The sequence below is a fragment of the Chiloscyllium punctatum genome, chromosome 11 (genome assembly GCF_047496795.1).
Source record: "Chiloscyllium punctatum isolate Juve2018m chromosome 11, sChiPun1.3, whole genome shotgun sequence".
Taxonomy (NCBI): domain Eukaryota; kingdom Metazoa; phylum Chordata; class Chondrichthyes; order Orectolobiformes; family Hemiscylliidae; genus Chiloscyllium; species Chiloscyllium punctatum.
Window position 1 is genome coordinate 63,446,760 of NC_092749.1, and position 23,220 is coordinate 63,469,979.

The 23,220-nt window shown below is 41.2% G+C and overlaps 1 protein-coding gene across 9 annotated transcripts in view; it reads right to left on the reverse strand.

Moving 5' to 3' along the window:
• The window catches only part of LOC140483049 (girdin-like), a 376,157-nt gene that overhangs the window by 150,930 nt on the left and 202,007 nt on the right, over positions 1-23,220 (reverse strand). For 7 of the 9 annotated variants that reach the window (XM_072580957.1, XM_072580958.1, XM_072580956.1 and 4 more), the window contains exons 16-17: positions 15,388-15,515; positions 2,445-2,586 (exon numbers count right to left, since the gene is read on the reverse strand). In XM_072580957.1, coding sequence (XP_072437058.1) covers positions 2,445-2,586; positions 15,388-15,515 — 270 coding nt within the window. The remainder of the gene's footprint in view (positions 1-2,444; positions 2,587-15,387; positions 15,516-23,220) is intronic. The other 2 variants (XM_072580953.1, XM_072580950.1) reach the window with 1 other exon arrangement.

A 23,220-nucleotide genomic window follows, 5' to 3' on the forward strand; every position in this document is an offset into this window, starting at 1 on the left:
CACCTCCATCCGCTATGACAAGGGCCTTCAAGCCCTCAGTTTCCTCCTCTCCCGATGTCCCCACCAACACTCTCGTTTGTTTGACTGAACTGGTCCTCACCCTCAATAATTTCTCCTGTGAATCTTCTCACTTCCTTCAGATGAAAGGGATAGCCATGGGCCCCTGCACGGACCCAGCTATGCCTGTCAGTTTGTCAGTTATGTGGAACAGTCCATCTTCCGCAGTTACACCGGCACCATTCCCCACCTTTTGCTCCGCTATATCGGCGCCACTGCGTGCTACCACGAGGAGGCTGAACAGTTCATCAACTTCACCAACATATTCCACCCCAACCTTAAGTTCGCCTAGACCATCTCAGACACCAACCTTCTCTTCCTGGACCTCCCCATCTCCACCAAAGGTGACCGATTCAACACTGACAACTTCTACAAACCCACCGACTCCCACAGCTACCTAGATTACACCTCTTCCCACTCCGCCTCCTGTAAAAGCACTATACCTTATTCCTAAATCCTCCGATTTTGCTGCATCTGCTCCCAGGAGGACCAGTTCCACCACAGAACACACCAGATGGCCTCCTTCTTCAAAGACCACAGTTTCCCCTCCCACGTGGTTGCTGATGCCCTCCATTGCATCTCATCCACTTCCTGCACCTCTGCGACCCCACATCTCCAACTGCAACAAGAACAGACCTCTCCCCCCCCCCCCCCCCCCCCAAATCCCAGTCCTCACCTGTCACCCCATCAACCTCCGTATCTATTGCATCATCCTCCACCATTTCTGGCCACCTACAAACGGACCCCACCACGAGAGATTTTTCCCTATCCACTTTCCGTAAAGACCATTCCCTCTCTCGTCAGGTCAATGACACCCACCAACTCACCCTCCCCCACCCCGGCACCTTCCCCTGCCACCACAGGAATTGCAAAGCCTACGCCCACACCTCCCCTCTCACCTCCATCCAAGGTCCCAAAGGAGCCTTCCACATCAGAGTTTTACCTGCACTTCCACACGTCATTTACTGTATCCGTTACTCCCAATGCTGTCTCCTCTACATTGGGGAGACAGGAAGCCTACTCGCAGATCGCTTCAGAGAACATCTCCAGGAGACCCACACCAACCAATCCCACCTCCCCGTGACCAAATACTTCAATTCCATCTCCCACTCCGCCAAAGACATGCAGGTCTTAGGCCTCCTCCATCGCCACTCCCTAACAACCTGATGCCTGAAGAAAGAATACCTTATCTTCCGCTTCAGGACACAACCCCCCTGGCATCAATGTGGATTTCACCAGTTTCCTCATTTCCCTTCCCCCCCACTTATCCTATCTACAACCTCCCTCATGACCTGTCCTACCTGTCCATATTCCTTCCTACCTAACCACTCCACTCTCCTCTCCGACCTAACATCATTGCCCACACGTCCATCTACCTATCGTACTCTCGCTACCTTCCCTCCAACCCCACTGCCCCTCCCATTTATCTCACCATCCCCTTGGCTCACAGCCTCATTCCTGATGAAGGGCTTTTGCCCGAAATGTCGATTCTCCCGCTCCTCAGATGCTGCCCAACCTGCAGTGTTTTTCTAGCACCATTCTCTCGACTTTTAAAAGTTCTTACCTAATACCACCAAAATTGGTCTTACTCCAATTTAGAACTTTAACTTTTTGATCAGTTCTATCCTTTTCAATAACTACTTTAAAACTAATAGAATTATGATCACTTGCCCCAAAGTGTTCTCCTACTGACACCTCAGTCACTTGCCCTACCTTACTTAATCACGGCTTGCAGTATTTAAAAGCTCTATTAGGTAGCATTCAAACACTCTACAAAATATAAATTTAATTTATATTATTCAAAAAACAAAGAACTGTGCATGTTGGAAATCTAAAACAACAACAGAAATAGCTGGAGAAATTTAGCAGGTCTGGCAGTATCTGTGGAAAGAAGCAAAGACAAGGTTTCAGGTTCAGTGGCACTTCTTCAGAACCCTGAAACTTTAACTATATTTTCTTTCCATACATGCTTCTAGACCTCCTGAGTTTCTCCAGCTACTTCTGTTTTTGTAACTTATTATTCCTTGGGATATAGGTATCATGAACAAAGTACACATTTATTACCATCTCTTACGGCTCTAAAAAGAAGATGGTGGTGAAGGTACTTCCAAAAAGCTGTCTGTTAGGGAGTTCAAGGATTTTGACCAGAAACAATGGGGGTACATAAGTCTAAGTCAGGATGGTTTACTTAGAAGGGGAATTTGGATGTGATACCGTTCCTTCTCCATAAGGATATATTAAACACTCATTTGTAAAACACATATTTAAGATTACTTTGATTAAAAATCTTAAAACAGCTCTAATTTTTGAGAATTTCTATTCTTAAATTGCAGTTACTAGAACAGTAGATAATGGAAATGCTGCTGTTTAATTTGTTGAAAAGTTACCGTCTTTAATTCCTGACGTAGTTGCTGGTTCAAATTTGACGATTCTTCTAATCGTGCTTCAAGACTGGCAATTTTCTCTTCTTTTATTTCAAGAGAGTTTTTTAATGTGCTTTCAAGTTTGGACTCCAGAAGTTTATACCTGCTGAAAGTTGTACATCAACATAGAAAATGATTTAATTAGAAGTTTTCTCAGCTATGCTTTAAAACAGTTTGCTGATAATCTGATACAAAAATACAGTAAATGCAGAACACATACTAAGTTCTTGGGACAAATCTATTTTTTCCAAAACTGGGGTGGGTGTGTTCATTACTTAGATCTTTAAAGGTGTTAGGACATTTGAGAAAGCAGTCAGAGTGGCATGAGAGATGTGAGATTGTAAAGAATTGGTAGGAGTACAAAAAAAAAGGGCAAGTTCTAAGGAAATTAAAACTCTAGTTAGATGTATCTTACTCTAGTTGTAGCCTATGTCTAACATTGTTTGCTTTAACCTTGCCAAGTTGATAGGGCTTGTGCTCTAATTGAGCATCACAAGATCAGATTAGTGCTATTACGAATGGTTCCTGCTGCCCTCTCTCCGTGCCAAACCATCTGACTTTCAAGTTCTCCTCTTCCTCGACCTCCATACCTGCGGTCTCTCCCTCTGCCTGATCATTCAGTGTGTGGCCTCTTCCCTTCTTCAACCCTCCTAGTCGGATACCAGAGCTCGATGCAAACCCCAATGATGCAGAGATGCTGAGCCGCAGTTGTTATAATCTGTGTGTTTTTTTTAAGAAAAGTGATTTTGAAGCTTCTCCTTCTGCCTCTTTCCAGTGGTACACGTCTCAGGGGTGTGCACACACAGCAAGGATTCAGGAGCATGAGGCAGTAAGTTTTTTAAAAATGTGGGTTATAATAGCCACAGATTAGTGGACTAACACCATTTGGATTAACACCTTCACAACTGCAGAGCTGCGGCACTAGCTTGGGATCTTGAATGGGAATCTAAGTTCAGGAAACAGAGCAGTGAACGAATGTGTCAGGGAGAGAGAGACAGAGGCCACAATTCAGAGTGATTCAGGAAGGGGATGAGGCTGCATGGCAGAGTGCTTAGAAAGAATACAAGGTGACAGTGCCGTGTATGAGAGGGAAGAAATTACAAATTGGAAGATTGGAGAGGGGGAAAGAGGCTGCAAATTTGAGACCAAGGGAAGCAGGGCTACTGGAAGATGGGTCAGGAGGAAGATGATTTGTAGAGATGAGGATGGACCAGGAGCAGCTGCATAGGAAGCAGATTTGGGCAAAAGTGAGCTGGACTGACTTAACAGAAAGTTACTTTTCTCTTATACTGAAAAAAATTGCTAAATTCCTATGTTGCTAAATTCAATGTAAAATTCAATTACATGATATAATTTTTTTCCTTATAAGGAAGATCATATAAATCTAGCTATATTTTTTGCACTGGTTTCAATAAGAAAATTAAATTCACTTAAAGTCAATTACTTTTAGGAATGCAACTTCAACTTTCAGTGAGGACTTGACGTATTGCATCCAATGTTGGTTACCACACTTGAAGAAAGTTGTGAAAGTCACAGAGATAGTACAGGGAAGATTTACCACAAAAGTTACAGGTATGAGGGGCTAGGTAAGCAGATGCAGTTGAGGTAATAGCATAGCATATGACTTGGAAGAACAGTTTAAACCAAGTGGAACACAGCTTGAGCTGGCTAAACAGCACATGGAGCAGCTGGAAACAGGAAAAAGGAGAAAACATGAAAGAGAATTGGAGAGGTCTGAATATGAACCCCATAAAAAGTAGTGGTTGTGGGAAGGCAACAATCGAAAAGAAAATGAGAATTTTAATGAGAGGAAAAATTAAGAAACATGTACAGGCTAAAGAAAAGCTTAGACTACATGGGCTTAAGTCAATGGATAGCACAAAGAACGAAAGTAATGTTATGAAACAAGTATGTTTACATTGCTCTAACACAGAAATTGTAAAAGCAAGTTGTTGGAAGTGTAATGATAAATGAATGGAAATAATACGGATGCTTCAGGGAGTATTGAAACAATTAAGCACCAGAAAAAGAAACGGGTATTAGTAACAATGATGCATGTGAAGTATGTTCCCTCAGAACCTGTTAGAATGGGGATGCTACTCAGGATAGACGAGAAAATTCTTCCTTGAATACTGTTACAGTAAGCCAGGTTCTGCCTCGAAGGCAGAAGTGTTACATTACTTCAACAATACAAGTTAAAAAAAATTCACAGGTTGAAAGCTACTTGGACAAATCAGTCATTGCTGGTAGTTGATATAATTTGCATTCCAGATGGCTTGATGGAAGAGAAATAACTATTGTACAAAATAAACAGGTTAACTGATGAAGTAACTGTGGGAATTGTTCCTAGTTCTCCATTGAAGATGTGGATTTCATACAAAGTAACGATCTGGCAGGTGTAAATTCTCAGCATCTCCAACAGTGCTAGCTGATGTTATGAAAGCTAAGATTTTGCAGGAGTATTATTCTGGAATGTTTCTCAATTGTGCAGTAGCTGCAGCCCAAGTTTAAAGTGGTAGACCGAATTAAACTGATTAACAGCTTCCCCAGAATAAGAAAAGATCTAATGCCACAAATGCAAGATATCAAAAGGTAGAATGAGGAACTAGGCTCTGCTAAAGAAAAACTGATTAGTGGAGAGAATCAACTTTTGGTACGAGAGGCTTAAATGAGAAACACTAATGAGAAACATAACTGGTGACAATACTTGGGTATTAGTTACAGAAGTAAAACACTTGAATGCTGGAATGATAAACTTGTGGAAGCAAATTCAACCCTGATAGATTCTCAATTAAAACCTGCTGAATATCAAGTATCAGAAGTATATATGAAATATTATGAAAAACAGCTCAAACAGGAGAAGGAGTTGCCAATGAACCATAGTGGCTAGCTGAATTCAGAATTAAAAACCCAAACTGATGAATGATGGAACTTTACATTGCAAAAAGCAACAAAAGTTTGAATACCAATGCAACAAGTATCTTGTCACTTAGCCTAAGTCTGAATGTTACTGCATTAGAAATGGACAGCTTCAGTAGCTGAGAGTAGTGAATGCTGCTGAACATTGATAAATGCACAATGGACATCTCCACTTCTGACCTTATGATGGAGAAAAGGAAATTGAAGCAGCTGAAAATGGGCACTGGACATTATCCCGAGAGAGTCCTACAGACATGACCTGGGACTTAGATGATTTATATCCTCCAACCATAACCATTGTCCTTTGAGATAGGTATGAATACAACCAAAGACATTTTTTTCCCCCAATTCCCACTGACTCCAGTTTTGTCAGGACTCTTTGAGGTCACATTTGGTCAAATACTACCTTGATGTCACGGGCAGTCATGCTCTTCTGCTACAAGTTCAGATTTTTAAAAATCAATATTTGGACTAAGTCTGTAATGAGGTCAGGAGCTAAGAGAGCATCTGCTGTAGATAGGTCAAATACAATTTTTCCACTATTTCAGTGTTGTTCATTTTGGAAGGAAGAACAAAAAAATCAATGTTATTTAAATGGATAAAAACTGCAGAAAGCTACAACACAAAAGGGACCCGGGGGTACTTGTGCCAGGATATACAGAAAGCTAGCATACAATGCACCAGGCAATCAGGAAGGCTAAAGGAATGTTGGCACTTATTTCTGGGAGATTGGAGTATAAGAGTAAGGAAGCCTTATTGTAACTGCACCATCTGGAGTATTGTGAGCAATTTTGGTCCCCTTATTTAAGGAAAGACATAATTTCACTGCAGGCAGTTCAAAGAAGTTCAATCGGATGATCCCCTATATGAAGGATGGTCTTAGGATCACAGGCTACACAGGTCAAGACTGTACTCACTAGAGTTTAGAAGAGTGGAAGGTCATCTCAATGAAATATATAGGATTCTCAACAGGCTTGTCAGGGTAAATGCAGACAGAGAGAATGTTTCCACTTATGAGGAAGACTCTAGGACCAGAGGACAATCTCAGAATAAAGGAGTGCTAATTTCAGACTGAGATGAGGAATAATTTCTTCTCTCAGAAGGTTGAGTGTCTTTGGAACTCCTCACCTAAAAAGAGAGCCATGTGTATTTAGGGCTGAGATAGATAAACTCTTCATCAGTAGAGGAATCTAAGGTTACAGGGAAAACACAGCAGGTAGACTGTTGAATCTGCTTTTGAATGGTGGAATAGGCACAGGGCGGGGAGGAGATGGCCTATTCCCACTCCTATTTCTTAGGGTCACAAACTGCTCATAGCTACATAATTTAGAACACTCCTGCTTTGTCAATATTGGTTCAACTGAGCAATTCTTGGCAGAGTACATTGAAGACACCACCCAGACAACCTTTGCTACCTTCAGTGCATCCTCCAAATAGTGTTCAATGTGGAGGAGCACTGATTAATCAGCTAAGGGACACAGGTCTGCAGATGATAATTAGCAAGAGGCTCTTTGACCAAGTTGACTGATGCCATGAGATTTCACACATTCCAGAGTAAATGTAAAGGATGCCCACAACCACTTCCTCCCAACCCTATTCTAATCTGCCATTACATCAGGGACAGTGCAAGATATGATTTCGTGAGAATGACTTTGCTCAACTAGTCTGTGAGCCAGCCCTCCAAATTTTGATACAAGCTCCCAGATGTTAGTAGGGAGGATTTTGCAGACTCAAAAAGGTTGTGCACTATTGTCATTTCCAGAGACTCAGTTGATGTGGAGTGATCCAATTAGGTTCATTCCTTTTATTTAGATACAACTTGCTAAGCTCTTTCAGAGGGCACTGCAGAGTCAACTATATTGCTGTTGATCTGGACTCACATATACGCCAGAACAGGTGAAGAAAGCAGATTTTCCTCCTCTAAAAGGAATTACTTGAATCAGATGGGTTTTATAACAGGTGAAGAAAGCAGATTTTCCTCCTCTAAAAGGAATTACTTGAATCAGATGGGTTTTATGACAGTTGTTTCATGGTGATTATTAATTTAGTTTTTCAATCTATATTTATTAATTGAATTCAAAATTTTATCATCTGCTATGATTGGATTCGAGCACATGGCCCTAAAATATTAACCTGGTTCTCTGGATTATCAGTACATTGACAATACTGTCACGTAACTACTCCCTTCAAGTGCAGTATGAAAAAGCTGATCCAATCTTTAAAACTGTCGAAGGGAAATTTTAAGAAATCGGATAAGGAGCTGGCAAGCAGTTGAAAGTGCCTTAAGAGCTATCAGTAACTATGGAGGAAAGATTCCAAAATGAAGAATGCCCAGGTGAAGTGGTCATAAAGTTTTACAGTCATGTATCAAACCTAAGGCAACTGAAGTGACCAAAGTAATTGCTAAGCTGAATGAAGTCAACAAATTGAAAATGAATAGGAGCATTAGAGAGTAAGTAAGTATTTGGAGGAAATTCTAAAAAAGAGATGAAAAATGAATGCACTAATTTTGAAGTGCCAGTGGGAAGAAAATGAATGTGTTCACAGGATGTGGCACACCTCTTGAAAAAATTAGAAAATGACTCTAATAAAAAGAACAACGCTCTTTAGATGTAGCAAAATCAGTTATGGAGGAAGTGACTGAAGAGGATAATTTTGAAGCTGGTTGTCAACCTGAAATGTGCCCTCTGTGTTAAACACAGGAATATACTTTCAGTTTGTTCTTGGTCAACAAAGGAGCTTAGAAGTAAGAAGAAACCATGCTCCTCTGTATTAAAGTTGAAAAGCCTATGTGCAAATCATTTATGCCATGTGGTGTGTCTAGGATGTCATCATGTATGAAGAGAGAAAGACACCTAAAGAAATGTGTAAAGATAATTTTAACATATTTCAAGTTGGTACCCATGAAAAGATTACAAAGAAAAATGTGATTGATATTCTGTCAGGAAAAGTGTGAGCAAAATGTCAGTATTGAGCAAATAATAAAATATGTGAATATATAGAGTACAGTAAATAGGATTGGGGAATTACAGCTGCAGATTGTCATGTGGAATAATGATATTGTGGTGGTAACTGAAATCTGGTTCAAGGAAGATCAAAACTGGGTACAATATGTTCAGAAAAGGTAGAAAGGAGGAGGGATCGCAGGTTGGTTAAGGAGTACAACACAGTGCTGGAGAAAGGAGAATATCTCCAAGGGTTTTGGAATGTATTTGGCCAGAGCTAAGGAACAAAAATGTTGCAATTACATTGCTTAGTGCAGCCTACAGACCATTAACTATTGGGAAGGATGTAGAGGAACAAATCTGCAGGAAAATTAGAGACATGCCAACATAATAAGAGTACCTACAATGGGAGAAGTTAATAACTCAAATATAGATTGGGATGCTGGTAGTGTAAGAGATAATGAGGGGCTGGTGTTGCTAGATTGTGTTCAGAAGAATTTTCAACAGTAGTACATATCCAGTACAACAAGAAAGGCTGCACTGCTGGACCTGGTTCTTGGAAATAAGGTGGGCCAGTGGATCAAATGTCAGTGGGGGAACATTTAAGAGATAGTAATCATTGTATCGTTAGGTTTAAGATGTTGGGAGAATAAAAATGGTTAATGATCAAGAAAATCATTTGGCAGGGTATCAACTGCAATGGGACTATAATAGAGCTGGGCAGCATAGACTGAAATGAAAGGTAACTAGAAAAACTACAACTGAACAATGGACCTTCAAAGAGGAAATGCTTCAGGTACAGTCTCTCAAAAGAAAAGATAGGACAAACAAATCCAAAGCTTCCTGAATGAAAATGGAAATAGAAAATAAAATAAAGGAAAAGTGAGCTAAAGACAGATTTCAGGTAGAAGATAAAATTACAAGCCAAGCAATGCAAGAGGATCAAAGAGAAGGTGAAAAAGCACTAAGTGTTACAAAAAGGAATTATGAGAAAAGGCTGGCAGCCAACATAAAGAGAAGCCCAAAGTCTTCTACAGGCATTTAAATAGTCAATGAGTAGGAAACCAGGAGGAGTATTGATTAGGGACGAAAAAAGGGATTTACGCATGGAGGCAGGGGACATGGCTGATGTATTAAATGAATACCATGCATCTGTCTTCACCAAGAAGATACATGCTAACTAAGACATGGTGACATAAGAGATTCTATCACCAGAAGGGTTTAAAAATTGATAAGGAAGAAACACTGCATAGACTGTTGGTACTTGACAAAGCAAAGAAATGGATGAGATGCATCTAAAGATACTGAAGGCAATGAGTGTGGAACTGTAGGCAAAGATACTTGTGCAGGTGTGGGTTCAGGTTCTTGGGCAAAGTGTGGGCGCTGATTATTAGATAGGTGCGGGTTCGGCTACACATCCAGACACCAGTACAGCTATGCATTCTGGGTACAGACACTGGTACACATGTAGGTACTGTTACTGGAATTAGTGTTAGTAATGATATTGATACATGTGTGGGCACAGATACTAGAATAGGTCTCTGTGAAAATATTAGTATAGGTGTGGGTGCAGAAGCCTGTGTTGGCGCAGTACAGATTCTTGCACAAGTGTGGCTACAGATTCTTGTACAGCAGTGAATACTGATAGATGTGGGTACATCAACTGGTGCAGGTGTGGGTGTAGATTCTAATAAGGGCGTGAGTACAGATTTTTGTACAAGATTGGGTGCAGATATTGGTTCAGGTGAGGGTACAGATACACGTACAGATGTGGCACTGGCACTAGTATGAGTCCGAGTAAAGATTCTTGTATAGGTGTGGATACAGCTACTGTTACTGGTGTGAGTACAGACAGTGCAACAGGTATAGGTATTGGATAGGTGCGGGTATAGATACTGGTACAATTGTGAGTGCAGGTACTGGTGCAGGATTGGGTAGAGATACTGGAATAGGTGTGGGTACAGATTAATGGTTCAGGTGTACGTAAAGATACTGGGTTGGACATGGGTACAGATAATGATACTGGTGTGAATACATATTCTTGTACAGGTATGGGTACAGATACTGGGAGAAAGTGAGGACTGCAGATCAGAGTCGAGAGTGTGGTACTGGAAGAGCACAGCCGGTCAGACAGCATCTGAGGAGCAGGAGATAAAGCCCTTCATCAGGAATGAGGCTTGTGGGTCAGGGCTGAGAGATAAATGGGAGGGGGCTGGGGTTTGGGGGAGGTAGCTGGGAAAGCGATAGGCGGATGAAGGTGAGGGAGAAGGTGATGGGTACAGATACTGGCACTGGTGACCAAGATGGCTGCGGGAGAGTAGTAACGCTGCAATCAAGCTCCTGGTCCATGCTCATCTGCCTCTGTCCGCTGTTTTTGTTTCTTTTTTCATTTGCTCCTTTTAAATTTTTTTTAATTTTAAGGCCTTTATGGCATCTTTGGCTTGGGGAAGCAGGCTTGGTAGCACAGAGCGTGCAGCGGAGGTGGCAGCAACAGCAACACAAGACAGCAGGCCAGCAGTGCAGAGGAGAGAGCAAGCTCGGCTGTTCAAGATGGCTGCATTGTCACAGTAGGCCTAAGATAGACTCAAGGCCGGCCGCACCTTTGTTTTTCTCTTTCCTTTTTGTCTTTTACTCTTTTCTTCATCTTCCTGATGTTGTAGGGAGTCTGGAACAGTTTCAGCAGTGCAGCAGGGATTCCTGTCTTCATAGGCCCAATGAGTGGGCTCCTGGAATTGGTGGCATGGCATGGCTGAGTGATGAAGGAGCAGGGACTTGTGGTGGCATTAGGGTCAGAGTGTGGACCTTACAAAAGTCCTGAAGCCATATTTGTGACCCCAGCCAATGAAGAGGAACTCTATTTAAGTACTTTGTTTTCATTCTTTTGTGCCTCAAAATGGTGCCATATTGTGGCACTTTTCACTGTATCTCCTAAGATCTGTAACAATAAATAAATCATTCATTCAGACTCTTGCATAGAGTGTGGGCAATGATGCAAATGATGGTGTGGGCACAGATTCTTGTGTCGACATGGGTGCAGATTCTTCTACAAATGAGTGCACCTCTACTTGTAACAGGTATGAGTAGCTACTGGAACAGGTAGCGTGCAGGCACTGGTACAGATATGAATGTCGACATAGGTAGTGTTCTGGGTACAGACATTGCTAAAGATTTGGCTGCAGCTACTGGTACAAGCTTGGGGAAAGATTCTTGTATGTGTGGTACGGAGATGGTACAGGTGTGGGTATAGATGCTGGTACATGTGTGGGTAAAGATTATTTTCCATGTTTGTGTACAACTACTGATACACATGTAGGTGCAGATACTGGAATAGGTGTTGTGAAGATGCTGTTAGAGGTGTGGATACAAATAGTGGTACGGGTCCACAAATGTGGGTCCAAAGTCTTGTACAGCTGTGAGCACTGATCCATGAAAATAGTCATAGCCAGCCCTTTCCTGTTTAAGTGTCAAGATTAGAGTGGTGCTGGAAAAGCACAGCAGGTCAGGCAGCATCCGAGGAGCAGGAAAATTGATGTTTCGGGATTAGTGAATCTCCATCCAGCAGATAAGGGCCCCCCAACACCTCCATAAATTCAAGCTATAGGTTTTCTTTTTATGAAACCTTTGGTTAAGTGCATGGCTTCCCAAATTTTCCAATACTGTCCTATTTTAATACTTGAAAATTTATGTAACACCAACAAAAACAAAACAGCATTTAAAGTAACACAGTAACATTTAATATATGAAGTTCACATATTTATATGATGTATTATGTTGATCTGTAATATGAAAGTGTGTATGTAAACATTTTACATACTCAACAAGCCTGAGATACATGGCCATGTATGTTGACAGTGTGAACTGGAATCCCATTTTACAAGCAGAGTGAAAAAGTGTTCCCCTGATTTGGTTCAAGCCAGAATGCTCACTGTCACCCCTATTTTCTTTATGGTCAGGAGAAACAGCCTCTGTTTATCCATTTCCCTGTTCTACTTTTTATTCTCAAGCATTTCTAATTTTAAAGACTGTAAAGTTGCAAAGCATGGAGTTATGATGCCTTGCTGCAAACTAGGTTAAGGTATGTGAGTATCAAAACCAAAAAGCTCCCCATTGCTCATCGCTTCAGGGTTCCTTATTTCTGCTTGAGATGGCAGTGGAGTAGAACACAGCACACAGACTCCTGCCTTGAGCTCATCTGCTCCGTCCGCTGTTACTTTCTATTCTTTCACTTTTTAAAAATTTTTACTTTAATCTATTTACCTTTTGTGGACAGCCAGTTTGTGCAGTGCAGAGGAGTCAAGCCATTGCAGGGAGAGTGATCCCAACATGGTGAGAACAGGCAGCCTGAGGCAGCGGTGAGAGAAAATTTCCAGGAGTTGAGTTCAGCATGGACTGCAGGCGGGACCTGGTGCAGTCTAGTGGCTTTTTATTTCTTTATTTTTCTCATTTATTCCCAAGATCCTAAATACCTAGGCACCTTTGTATCGGAGATGGTGCCATAAGTGGAGTCTTTGAAAACTTTTCACTGGACTCATGTGAGTTTATATGGACAATAAACCTAATGCTAAATCATTCCCACCTCTCACTGAGCCTCTATCTCAATTTCTAATTACTAATTCATGAGATCACAAATTTTCAGGATACACAATTCTGAACTTTCCCAACCAGTTGCAGCCCTCTAAGGTTAACATTATCAAACAGAATTTGTTAATAAGCTTGTGGAAGTAGCAGGAAATTATTTGATATGAAATTAATTAGGTTTTATCCTTGCTCAGACACTGGATTCAAGTATAATAGTCAATCATTGTTTGCAATTTCTTACAAAAACTTCTTTTACATGTAGACAGATTGTAATGAGAAATCTGCAGCATTTGGCTCCCAGGCTCTTGCAATTAGTGCTCATATAGGAAATTTCCTATTTTGAGAAAGTGTGAATTGAGATGTTAAATTGGTCACTTCCCAGCTTTTGGCAGATGTTAGTTCTTTATCAAATATCAATAGTACCAGAGAAATCTAACACAGAAACAGAAATGTGCAAGCGTTCAATTCAAGGTAGACCAGCATCTCTGCTGCTACAGTGCTGGGTAAAGAAATCTTCATTCCAAAAACATGGTTTCTTTCAACTGCTTCTGTTTTACTCATATCCACTTACATCATTCTTTACCCATCAAAATGTTTTTAATGAATTGAAGACATTTGTGATTGTGGTTTCAAGTTACAATTGTTATTATTATAATTTAAATCATTTGGGACGATCAGTTTGTTCCCTGCGTATTCATTTATACAGGATTTACATGCACAAGGAGCTTTGTTCCTGGAAAAAAAGGTCTGAACTGTCCACATCAACCACCACCCTCTTCCTCACTGAATTATTCCTCTCATTTTCTTCAGGTCAAAGGGGTAGCCAATCGGTACTTGCATGGGCCCCGGTAAGCCAATCTCATTGTGGACGCATGGAACATTCCTTGTGCCAGTCCTGTGTCGGTCCCTCTGCACAACCATTCCTCCAGTTTATAATGATACCATCAGTAATGCTTCCTTCACTCATCTGGAATTGGCAATGCTCATCAATTTCATTTCCAACATCCAGTCCACTCGCACCTGCACAAGTTTCCTCCATTCCTTTCCTCGACATCACTTTCCATTTCTGGAGAATAGGCTGGCCACCAAGATCTACGACAAACCAACTGATTCCACAGTTACCTTGACTATATATCCTCACATCTTACTTGCTGTAAAAGACTTCATTCCATTCTCCCACTTCCTCCATCTAATTTATTTTGATGATACCAATTTCAATAAGGGGATCTCCGAAATTCCATCTTCTTCCTCAACCAAGGATCTCCCAGCACTGTACTTAAAGGGAACTCAGCAGGATTGGACCCATCTCCCATACTTGAGCTCTCCCCCTCACTCTTCTCTCCCACCACAGCCATTGTCCTCACCTACCATCTCACCAGCATCCACATCCAGAGGAACATTAGCCGCCATTTCCGCCACATCCAGCAGGATGCCACTACTGGACACATGTTCTCCTCCCCTCTCTTGTCAGCCTTCTGCAAGAGAAGCTCCCTTTGGGACACTCTGGTACAACCTTTGTTCATTCCCAACAATGCCCAACCCCTCCCTACAGCCCCTTCCCTGGCAACTACAGAAGATGTAACACCTGCCCAATTACTCCCTCCCTCCTCATGATCCAATGGTCCAAACACACCTTCCAGGTAAAGCAGCTTTAACTGTACTTCAGTCAATCTAGTCTACCGTATTGTCTGCTCACATGTGATCTTCTCCTTTACATTGTGGAAGCCATGTGCTGACTGCATGACCACTCGCAGAACACTTCTGTTCTGTTTACAAAGCAAACCTTGATCTTCCAGTTGAAGAGGTGGCCTCTTCAAAAGACTATCTTGTTCTCTGGCAAACATCTCTGTCTCAGGCTTGTTGCAGTGCTCCAACAAAGCTCAGCAGAAGCTGGATGAATAGCACCTCATTTTCCATTTGGGAACTCTACAGCCTTCTGGACTCAAAGAATTCAACAATTTTAGGGCTTGAGGGACCTTCTCCCATGTCCTTACCTCCATAACGCAACACCAGGCTTTGTTATCACATGATCTGCTATTACATACTCCACATTTTTAGTCACTAATAGTCCCATTAGCAGCCATTCATTCTCCTAGGCTGACCATTACTCACACTTTTGTCTATCCAACTCTTCTCTCTCATTGGGCTCTATCTCCACTTATAGTTTACTCCTTACCCCTCCTCCCAGCCTATCTTCTGCATAAAAAATGCGTTCGCAGCTACCATCAGTTCTGAAGGTGGCGGCACTGGACCCAAAATGTTAACTGTGATTTCTCTCCACAGATGCTGCCAGATTTGCTGAGATTTTCCAGAAATTTCGCTTTTTTTTTGCATGCACAAATTTATGTCTTTAAAGAGGAATAATTTTAATTGCCATAGTTTTAATGCTACTGGAAATGCTTCCAATTTAAAATATGAATATACTACTTTATCTACTATTAAAAGTGCTAAATTGTCAGTCTTACCTATCATCTGTGCTTTGCTCATCATGAAGAAGGCGCTCCTTGTTCAGTCCAATTTTTTCCAGTTCATGAGTCAATTTTTCCAAGTCATTACTCATTTGTTGAGTATTTAATTTTTCATTTACAAGCTCCTGCAAATATCACACAAAATTATAAATGATTAAATTTATTCTTTGAGACTTGTAGGAATGAGCACCATTTTCCATAATGCAACACATTCCTACAAAGTATTGTAAACAAGCTAAAAAATGGTGACCCCTCATTAAGAAATTCAGATAGCTATTACTAAACCAGCACCTTAAGCTAAAAAATAAAAGTTATTTTAATATTGGCAAAACTTAAAATGAGCGAAGTGGATTAGCATTAGCACAAAGGATGAGCACATAAAGGAACAATAAAGTAGTAAGCTCATAAATAAGCCTGAATATTTGACTAACTCTAGATGAGAAAATGATTCTTATTTATTGCGAAGGAAACCTCAAGTACAAAAACGTGCAGCGGTTAAGTTTGACGTTACTAACATAAAATATCAGCACTTCTGACTTGAAGAATCTTTTTCTCCCAAATGTTGTTCACCTGAATTTCTGCCTGAAAAACAGGCGGTGGTCAAATGGAAAAAATGGAGAGAAGAAAGTGGAATGTTGGTTGCTCATAGCCAACCTGATACAATTCATGCAAACATAAAACCATAAGATACAGGAGTGACATGATGGCTCTGGTGGTTAGCATTGCTGCCTCACAGTCCCAGGGACACCGATTCAATTTAGGCAACTGTCTATATGAACTTTGCACATTCAGTGTCTGTGTGGGTTAGCTCCGGGTGTTCCAGTCCAAAGATGTGTAGGTTAGGTGGATTGGCTATGCTAAATTGCCCATAGTGTCCAGTGATGTGCAGGCTCGGTGGATTAAGACACAGGAAATGCAGGGTTAAAGGGAATGGGTCTGGGTGGGACGCTGTTTGGAGGGTCAGTGTGGACAAAATAAGCTGAATGGCCTGCTTTCACATTGTAGAATTCTATGATTCTAGCAGTACAATTAGGCCATTCGTCTGCTCTGCAATTTAATCATGTTTGATACATTTCTCAACCCCATTTTCCTGCCTTGTCCTTGCAACTTTTGATGCCTTAGCCATCAAAAACCTATCTTCTATGGTAATGAGTTCCACAGATTCACCAGCCCCTGGCTGAAGAAATTCTGCACAAGACAGTTCTAAAGGCGTTGTCCCTTCATTCTGAGGTCGTGCTCTTGGGTCCTCACCTCTCCTACTTGTGGAAATATCGTCTCCACATCCAGCCTATCCTGGACTCTCAGTATTCTGTAATTTTCAATAAGATCCCTCCCTCATCTTTCAGCTCCATTCAGCACAGACTCAGAGTCCTCAACTGCTCCTCATATGACAAGTCCTTCATCCCTGGTATCATTCTTGTAAGCCTCATCTGGACACCCTCCATCCCCAGCACATCCTTCCTTGAATACACCACCCAAAACTGCTCTTAAATTTCCAAATGCAGTCTAACCAGATTATAACACAGCCTCAGTAATACATCTTTGCTCTTGTCTTCTCACCCTTTTGAAAAGAATACTAACATTACATTTGCCTTCCTAATTGTAAAATTAACCTGTCTGTTAACCTTCAGAGCATCCTGAAGTAGGACTCCCAATTCCCTTTGTGCTTCAAATTTCCAAAGCTTTTACCCATTTAGAAAATAGAAAAGCTTCTCTTCTGCCTACTAAAGTGCATAAGCTCACATTTTCCCACATTGTATTGCATCTGCTACTTCTCTGCTCACTCTTGTAGTCTGCCCAAGTCATTCTGCAGCCTTTCTGCTTCCTCAACACTGACCCCCTCCCATCTTTATGTAAACAACAAATTTAGCAACAATGTCCCCGGTTTCTTCATCCAGATCGTTAATGTATAATGTAAGTAGTTGCGGTCCCCAACATGGGCCTCTGGTGGAACTGCACTAGTCACTGATTGCTGTCCCGAAAAATACTCTTTCATCCCCATCTCTGCCTTGTCAGTCAGCCAATCCTCAATTCATGCCAGTACCTTGCCCCTGACACCATAGACCCTTATCTTATTTAAGTCTCCTATGCAGCTCCTTTCTGTAAATTCAAATAGCCCACTGGCTCTACTTTGTTTAACTTGCTCATTAATTCCTCAAAGAATTCTAACAGATTTGTCATACGTAACCTCCCCTTGGATGAAACTGTGTTGACTCAACCCTATTTTACCATGCACTTCCAAATACTCTAGGAGAGAGTGAGGACTGCAGATGCTGTTGATCAGAGCTGAAAAAAAATGTGTTGCTGGAAAAGCGCAGCAAATCAGGCAGCATCCAGGGAGGAGAATCGACATTTCGGGCATAAGCCCTTCTTCAGGATTCCTGAAGAAGGGCTTATGCCCAAAACATAGATTCTCCTGCTCCTTGGATGCTGCCTGACCTGCTGCGCTTTTCCAGCAACACATTTTTCACTTCCAAATACTCTGCAAGCTCATCCTTACCAACAATCAGGTGAGACTAACCAGCATATAGTTTCCTGTCTTCTGCCTCCCTCCCTTTTTAAACAGGGATGTCACATCAAGCATTTTCCAGTGATTCCTGAAAGATCACCACAATGTCTTTACAGTCTCCTCAGCTATCTCTTCCAGAACCCTAGGGTTAGCCCATCTGGTTCAAGTGATTTATCCAGCTTCAGATCTTTCAGCTTCCCCAGCATCTTCTTCCTTAGTGACAGCCATGACAGTCATCCATGCCTCTTGACACTCTTGGAGTTCTGGTATGCTGCTGGTGTCTTCCACTGTGAAAACCGATGCAAAGCACCTATTCAATTCTGCCGCCATTTCTTTGTTCCCCATTACTACTTGTCCAGCCTCATTTATCAGTAGCCCAATTTCCACACTTACCTTTTAGATATCTAAAAATAGCCTCTTGCAATATTCTGTTAAATGCAGAATATTGTAGACGTTGGAAGTCAGAAATAAAATATAAAATGCTGGAAATACTCAGCAAGTCTGGCAGTATCGGTGGTTAGAAAAAAAGTGCTGGTGAGTGGCCTGAGTGATTTCACTTAAAATGGAATGCGAGAAAACATCCCAGAAAATGGTTCCAAACATTTTTTTATGGAAAGAAAGCAAACTTATCATTTCTGATCTAGCAACCTTTCTTCAGAACTGATTGAAGCTAGGAAAAGGTTGGTATAGATGCTAAAGATGAGGCGAGGGTGAAAGAGTAAATGGTAGGTGGAGATGGAGCCCAGAGAGAGAAAAGCAATTGGGCAGACAAAGGTATGGGTTAAGACAAGCTTGGGAGAATGAAGAACAGGTAATGGGGACTGTTAGTGGCTGACAATACAGTGTTTGTGGTAGCAGCCCATGTGATGACAAAGCCTGGCATATAGAAATTCTGGTAAACACATGGGAGAAGGTGCTTAAACGCTAAAAGTGTTGAATCTGATGCTGAGCCCAGAAGATTGCAAGGCTTCTAAGCAGAACTTGAGGTGGTGTTCTTCCAGCTTGTGCTATGCTGTATGGAGCACTATAGTGAGCCTGAAAGAGGGGTGTTTGGCAGGGAACACATTAGTATGTTGAAGTGGCAGGCAACTAGAGGATCAGACTCATTTCCGAGGACAGAATATAGATGTTGTGCAAAGCAGTCACCCAGTCAGTGCTTCGTCTCCCCAACGTAAAGGAGACCACATTGAGAGCAGTGAACAAAATAGATCAGATTCAATGAAATGCAGATAAATTGCTGCTTCAGCTGGAAGGTATAGTAGGGCTTTGGATGGTGAGAAGGAAGGAAGTAAATGCAAAGGTATTACAGCTTCTGCAATTGCAAGGGAAGGTGCTGTAGAGTTGTGTTGGGAGTGAAGGAGATAATGGGGAAGTACTAGAATTTATTATAAAGCATGTAATAACTGGACACTTAGGAAATGATGATCTGATTGTTTAGAGTCAACATGGATTTGTGAAAGGGAAACTATATTGGAGTTTTTTGAAAATGTTACGATTGGAATAGATAAGGGGAAAAAAAAAAATCAATAGATATTGGGTGTTTATATTTTCAGAGGGCTCTTGATAATGTCTCTGATAGGAAGTTAGTAAACTAAATTAGAGCAATGGGGACAAGGTCAACTAGGAGAAAGTGAGTATTGCAGATGCTGGAGACCAGAGTTGAAAAGTGTGGTGCTGGAAAAGCGCAGGAGGCCAGGCAGCATCTGAAGAGCAGGAGAATCGATGTTTCGGGCATAAGCCCTTCTTCAGGAATCTGAAGAAGGGCTTATGCCCGAAACATCGATTCTCCTGCTCCTTGGATGCTGCCTGGCCTGGTGCGCTTTTCCAGCACCACACTTTTCAACAATGGGGATAAGGGTAATATATTGGCTTGGATTGAAGACTGGCAATCGGACATTTAAAAAGTAGGAATAAATGCATTACTTTCGAGTTTGCAGGCTACTAACATTTTCGAATATAGTTCCCCTTTCACAAATCCATGTCAACTCTACATAATCAAATCATAAGTGTCTTGTTATCACATGAATCTAGATTTATAATAGATTCTAGTGCAGGGTACTGCAAAGATCAGTGCTCTCACAGACTGGTGAGTGGGAAAGAACATGGTAGATGAAATATAATGTCGGTAAGTATGAAGTTATCAACTGTGATGGGAATAATAGAAGTTGCAAAGTATGACTTAAGTGGTAAGAAATTGGGAAGTGTTGGCACCCAATGAGACATGGGTGTGCTTGTTCATAGGTCACTGAAAACTACCATGCAAAAGTAGCAAGTAATTTGCAAGATAAATCATATGCTGCCATTTATCACAACAGGATGTGAATACTAGTAAAGAGATCGTGCATTGTATAGAACTCTGGTGAGACCACATATGGGTTACTGTGTGCTGTTTTGGTCTCTTACCCAAGGAAGGATATACCTGTCACAAAGGAAACACAGCAGAAGTTAACCAGATTGATTCTAGACGTAATGTTAAACAATTGAATGGGAATATCTCTCTGGACATTAATGTAATATTAAAGGATTAAACTGCACTGTGTTTGGGTGGGGACGACAATCATGAAAGAATGCGGATGACTATCCAGTGTAATTTACACTTCATTTAGACAGCCATTTGCTATTAATCCCCTGCTATTGTCAAGTTAAACCATCATTCAATCTCTTTCATTCAAAGGTATGTTGCACCTGCATGGTCTTGGGAATCACTGAGTCAGGAAATCATCTGCATAACAATTCCCACGATTAGGGCATGAGCATTTGCTTTATCTGAGGATGATCTCATCCTGCCATTGTACATGGGAATAACATGTGACTGAGTGTGACTGGGGGTTGTCTCGAGTGGTATGTCACTGTGGGGGAGCGGCCAGAACATCTGTAAGCATTGCCAACTGACCTGTATAAAGGGGATGTGTTTTCTTTTTTCCGGGCCTCACCTTTGACTCAACCGCGCACGCCTGACAGGGGGTCCAAGAGGTCACCTAGCTTGTAAAAGCTTTCATAAACTTTAAGTGTTTGCAAAGTTGGTGTGAGCGAATTCTCGGGAAAAGAACCTAACACTGGGATGGCAGGACTGTATTATGAGGAAAGATCAAGAGACTGGGTGTGTATTCATTGAAGGCTGAAGAATGAGAGGTAATTTCAGAAATTTACAAAATTCTTAAAGGGTTAGACAGGATGGATGGGGAAAGGGTGTTATCCTCTAGCTGGGGAGATAGAGGTACAGAAAAAGGGAATACAGTCTTAGAATGAGAACAACCTACATGGATTGAAATGCGAAGGCGTTTCTTCAGTAAACGACAGAGTGAATATTTGGAATTCTTTACACCAGAGGGCTGCTGAAGCTCAGTTAGAATATTCTTAAAATAGAGACAAACAGATTTCTGGACACTAATGGGATATAGGAAATTACAGGGAAAAGGAATTGATCATCCATAATCTAAAGTGACAGAGGGGACTCCAGAGCTGAATGGACTACTACTACTCTTTATGTTCCTAATAGTATTTAGAAAACTTTACAAGCTCAAGCAATGCATAAAACATAACTTTTAACAAATAAAAGCTTAGATTCTCCTGAAACGTAATATGTACACAATTAAGAAGTGTGCTAAAGTGATTAAAATTGACAATTACATCATAAGTGTCTATCATATCTGTAGGTAAACCTAAAATTTATACATATAAGCTTATTAAATTTTCATCGACATCATCCTTGTCATTACACAATGCTAATTTCCAATTGATTCTAAATCTCTGGAAACTGTTTCATCCATTATTTTTTCTGTCTTATTATCTTTTCTATAACTTATGCTTTCAATCTGGATCATTACTTCATGACATATTGGACTGGATTTTAATTTCATGAAGGAGACAGGTTTGAAGGTAAAAACAATGACTGCAGATACTGGAAACCAGATTCTGGTTTAGTGGTGCTGGAAGAGCACAGCAGTTCAGGCAGCATCCAAGTAGCTTCGAAATCGACGTTTCGGGCAAAAGCCCTTCATCAGGAATAATGAAGGGCTTTTGCCCGAAACGTCAATTTCGAAGGTTTGAAGGTAGACTTGCCAGCAAATTTGTGTCGCTAAGTGATATGCCAGTTTCCCAAGATGGTCTCACCATCCGGTGATTTGATGGAGGCATCATATCATGGGTCACAGTAGATTGGGACATGCTAAGATTCATGTTTGGGCAGGTGGGACTTGAACCTGGATCGTTTGGCCCAGGAGGTAGGTAACTATCACTGTTCATAAAGGCGTAAGTCACAGTGGATTTTTTAAAAAATCTACTTGTTCAGACAGGTTATGAAACCATTCTGAAGCAGGTACACCAGACATAAGGACACTACCATCAAGTCACAAAAGCTCACACAAAGCCTTCAAGAGGGGACTGGACAGTGTGTTTTCGATGGGCAATTGCAGGTATATGGGGAACGGCAGATGAGTGACACTAGATATACAGCTGGTACACACATTACAGCACCATAATAAGTCTGCAATTCTGAGAGATTATTGTAACCAGCCTGAAAATGGAGGGTAGGGGTAACACATTGGAAATTAATCCCCATCACAGAAGTTAAAGATTTTAAAAAGTACGCAAAATTACCAAGTTACCGGACTTTCAGAGTCAGGTTGCCAGAAAGCATGGATCAGGTTTCTGTACTTAACAAGAATTACTGTTTATTACAATTAAATAGATTCTAGTGACAAGTAAACAATGGCATACAGCTCTACTAATTAAAACATTCATCCCTTTATCAACTGCCCCGCACACAGACATACATACACATACAGGCAGGAAGAAGGACACCAATGTTAATAGGCAGCCAGAAGACCAGGAAAACAGTTGTGGTCTCTGTTCATAGGATCTGATTAGGGGTTCTCAGTCTTCCTGCTACAGATACTTTCACTGGTTTGCAAAAGACACCAGCTGGCTGGTTTGCACTTATATAAACATCTCTCAATTATTCCTTCAAAGTTATAGCTAACAGCAACTGCTGAAGCAAACATAAACTGGCTTTCTTCAGATTAAAGCAGCCTTTACTGCGGAAAACAAAGATAGCCCAAGCTGTTCAGCTATTTAAAAGCCAACCACATATTTGTTGGCGGTTCTAAGGCCTTTCTCATTGATAATTAATCACCAGTCCAGAGACCAATCAGACCAAAGCTCCATTTGCACACAATCCTTTGGTTCCAGCTCATCTGCAAATAACATATTAAGAACTGCTGGCACTCATTTTCTAGTTTAATCCTTGGTTTTCAAAACTGTTCTTTTAAAATTTCAGTCCACAATTAGAAATACAGAAAATTAAGTCGTCAGTCTTTACA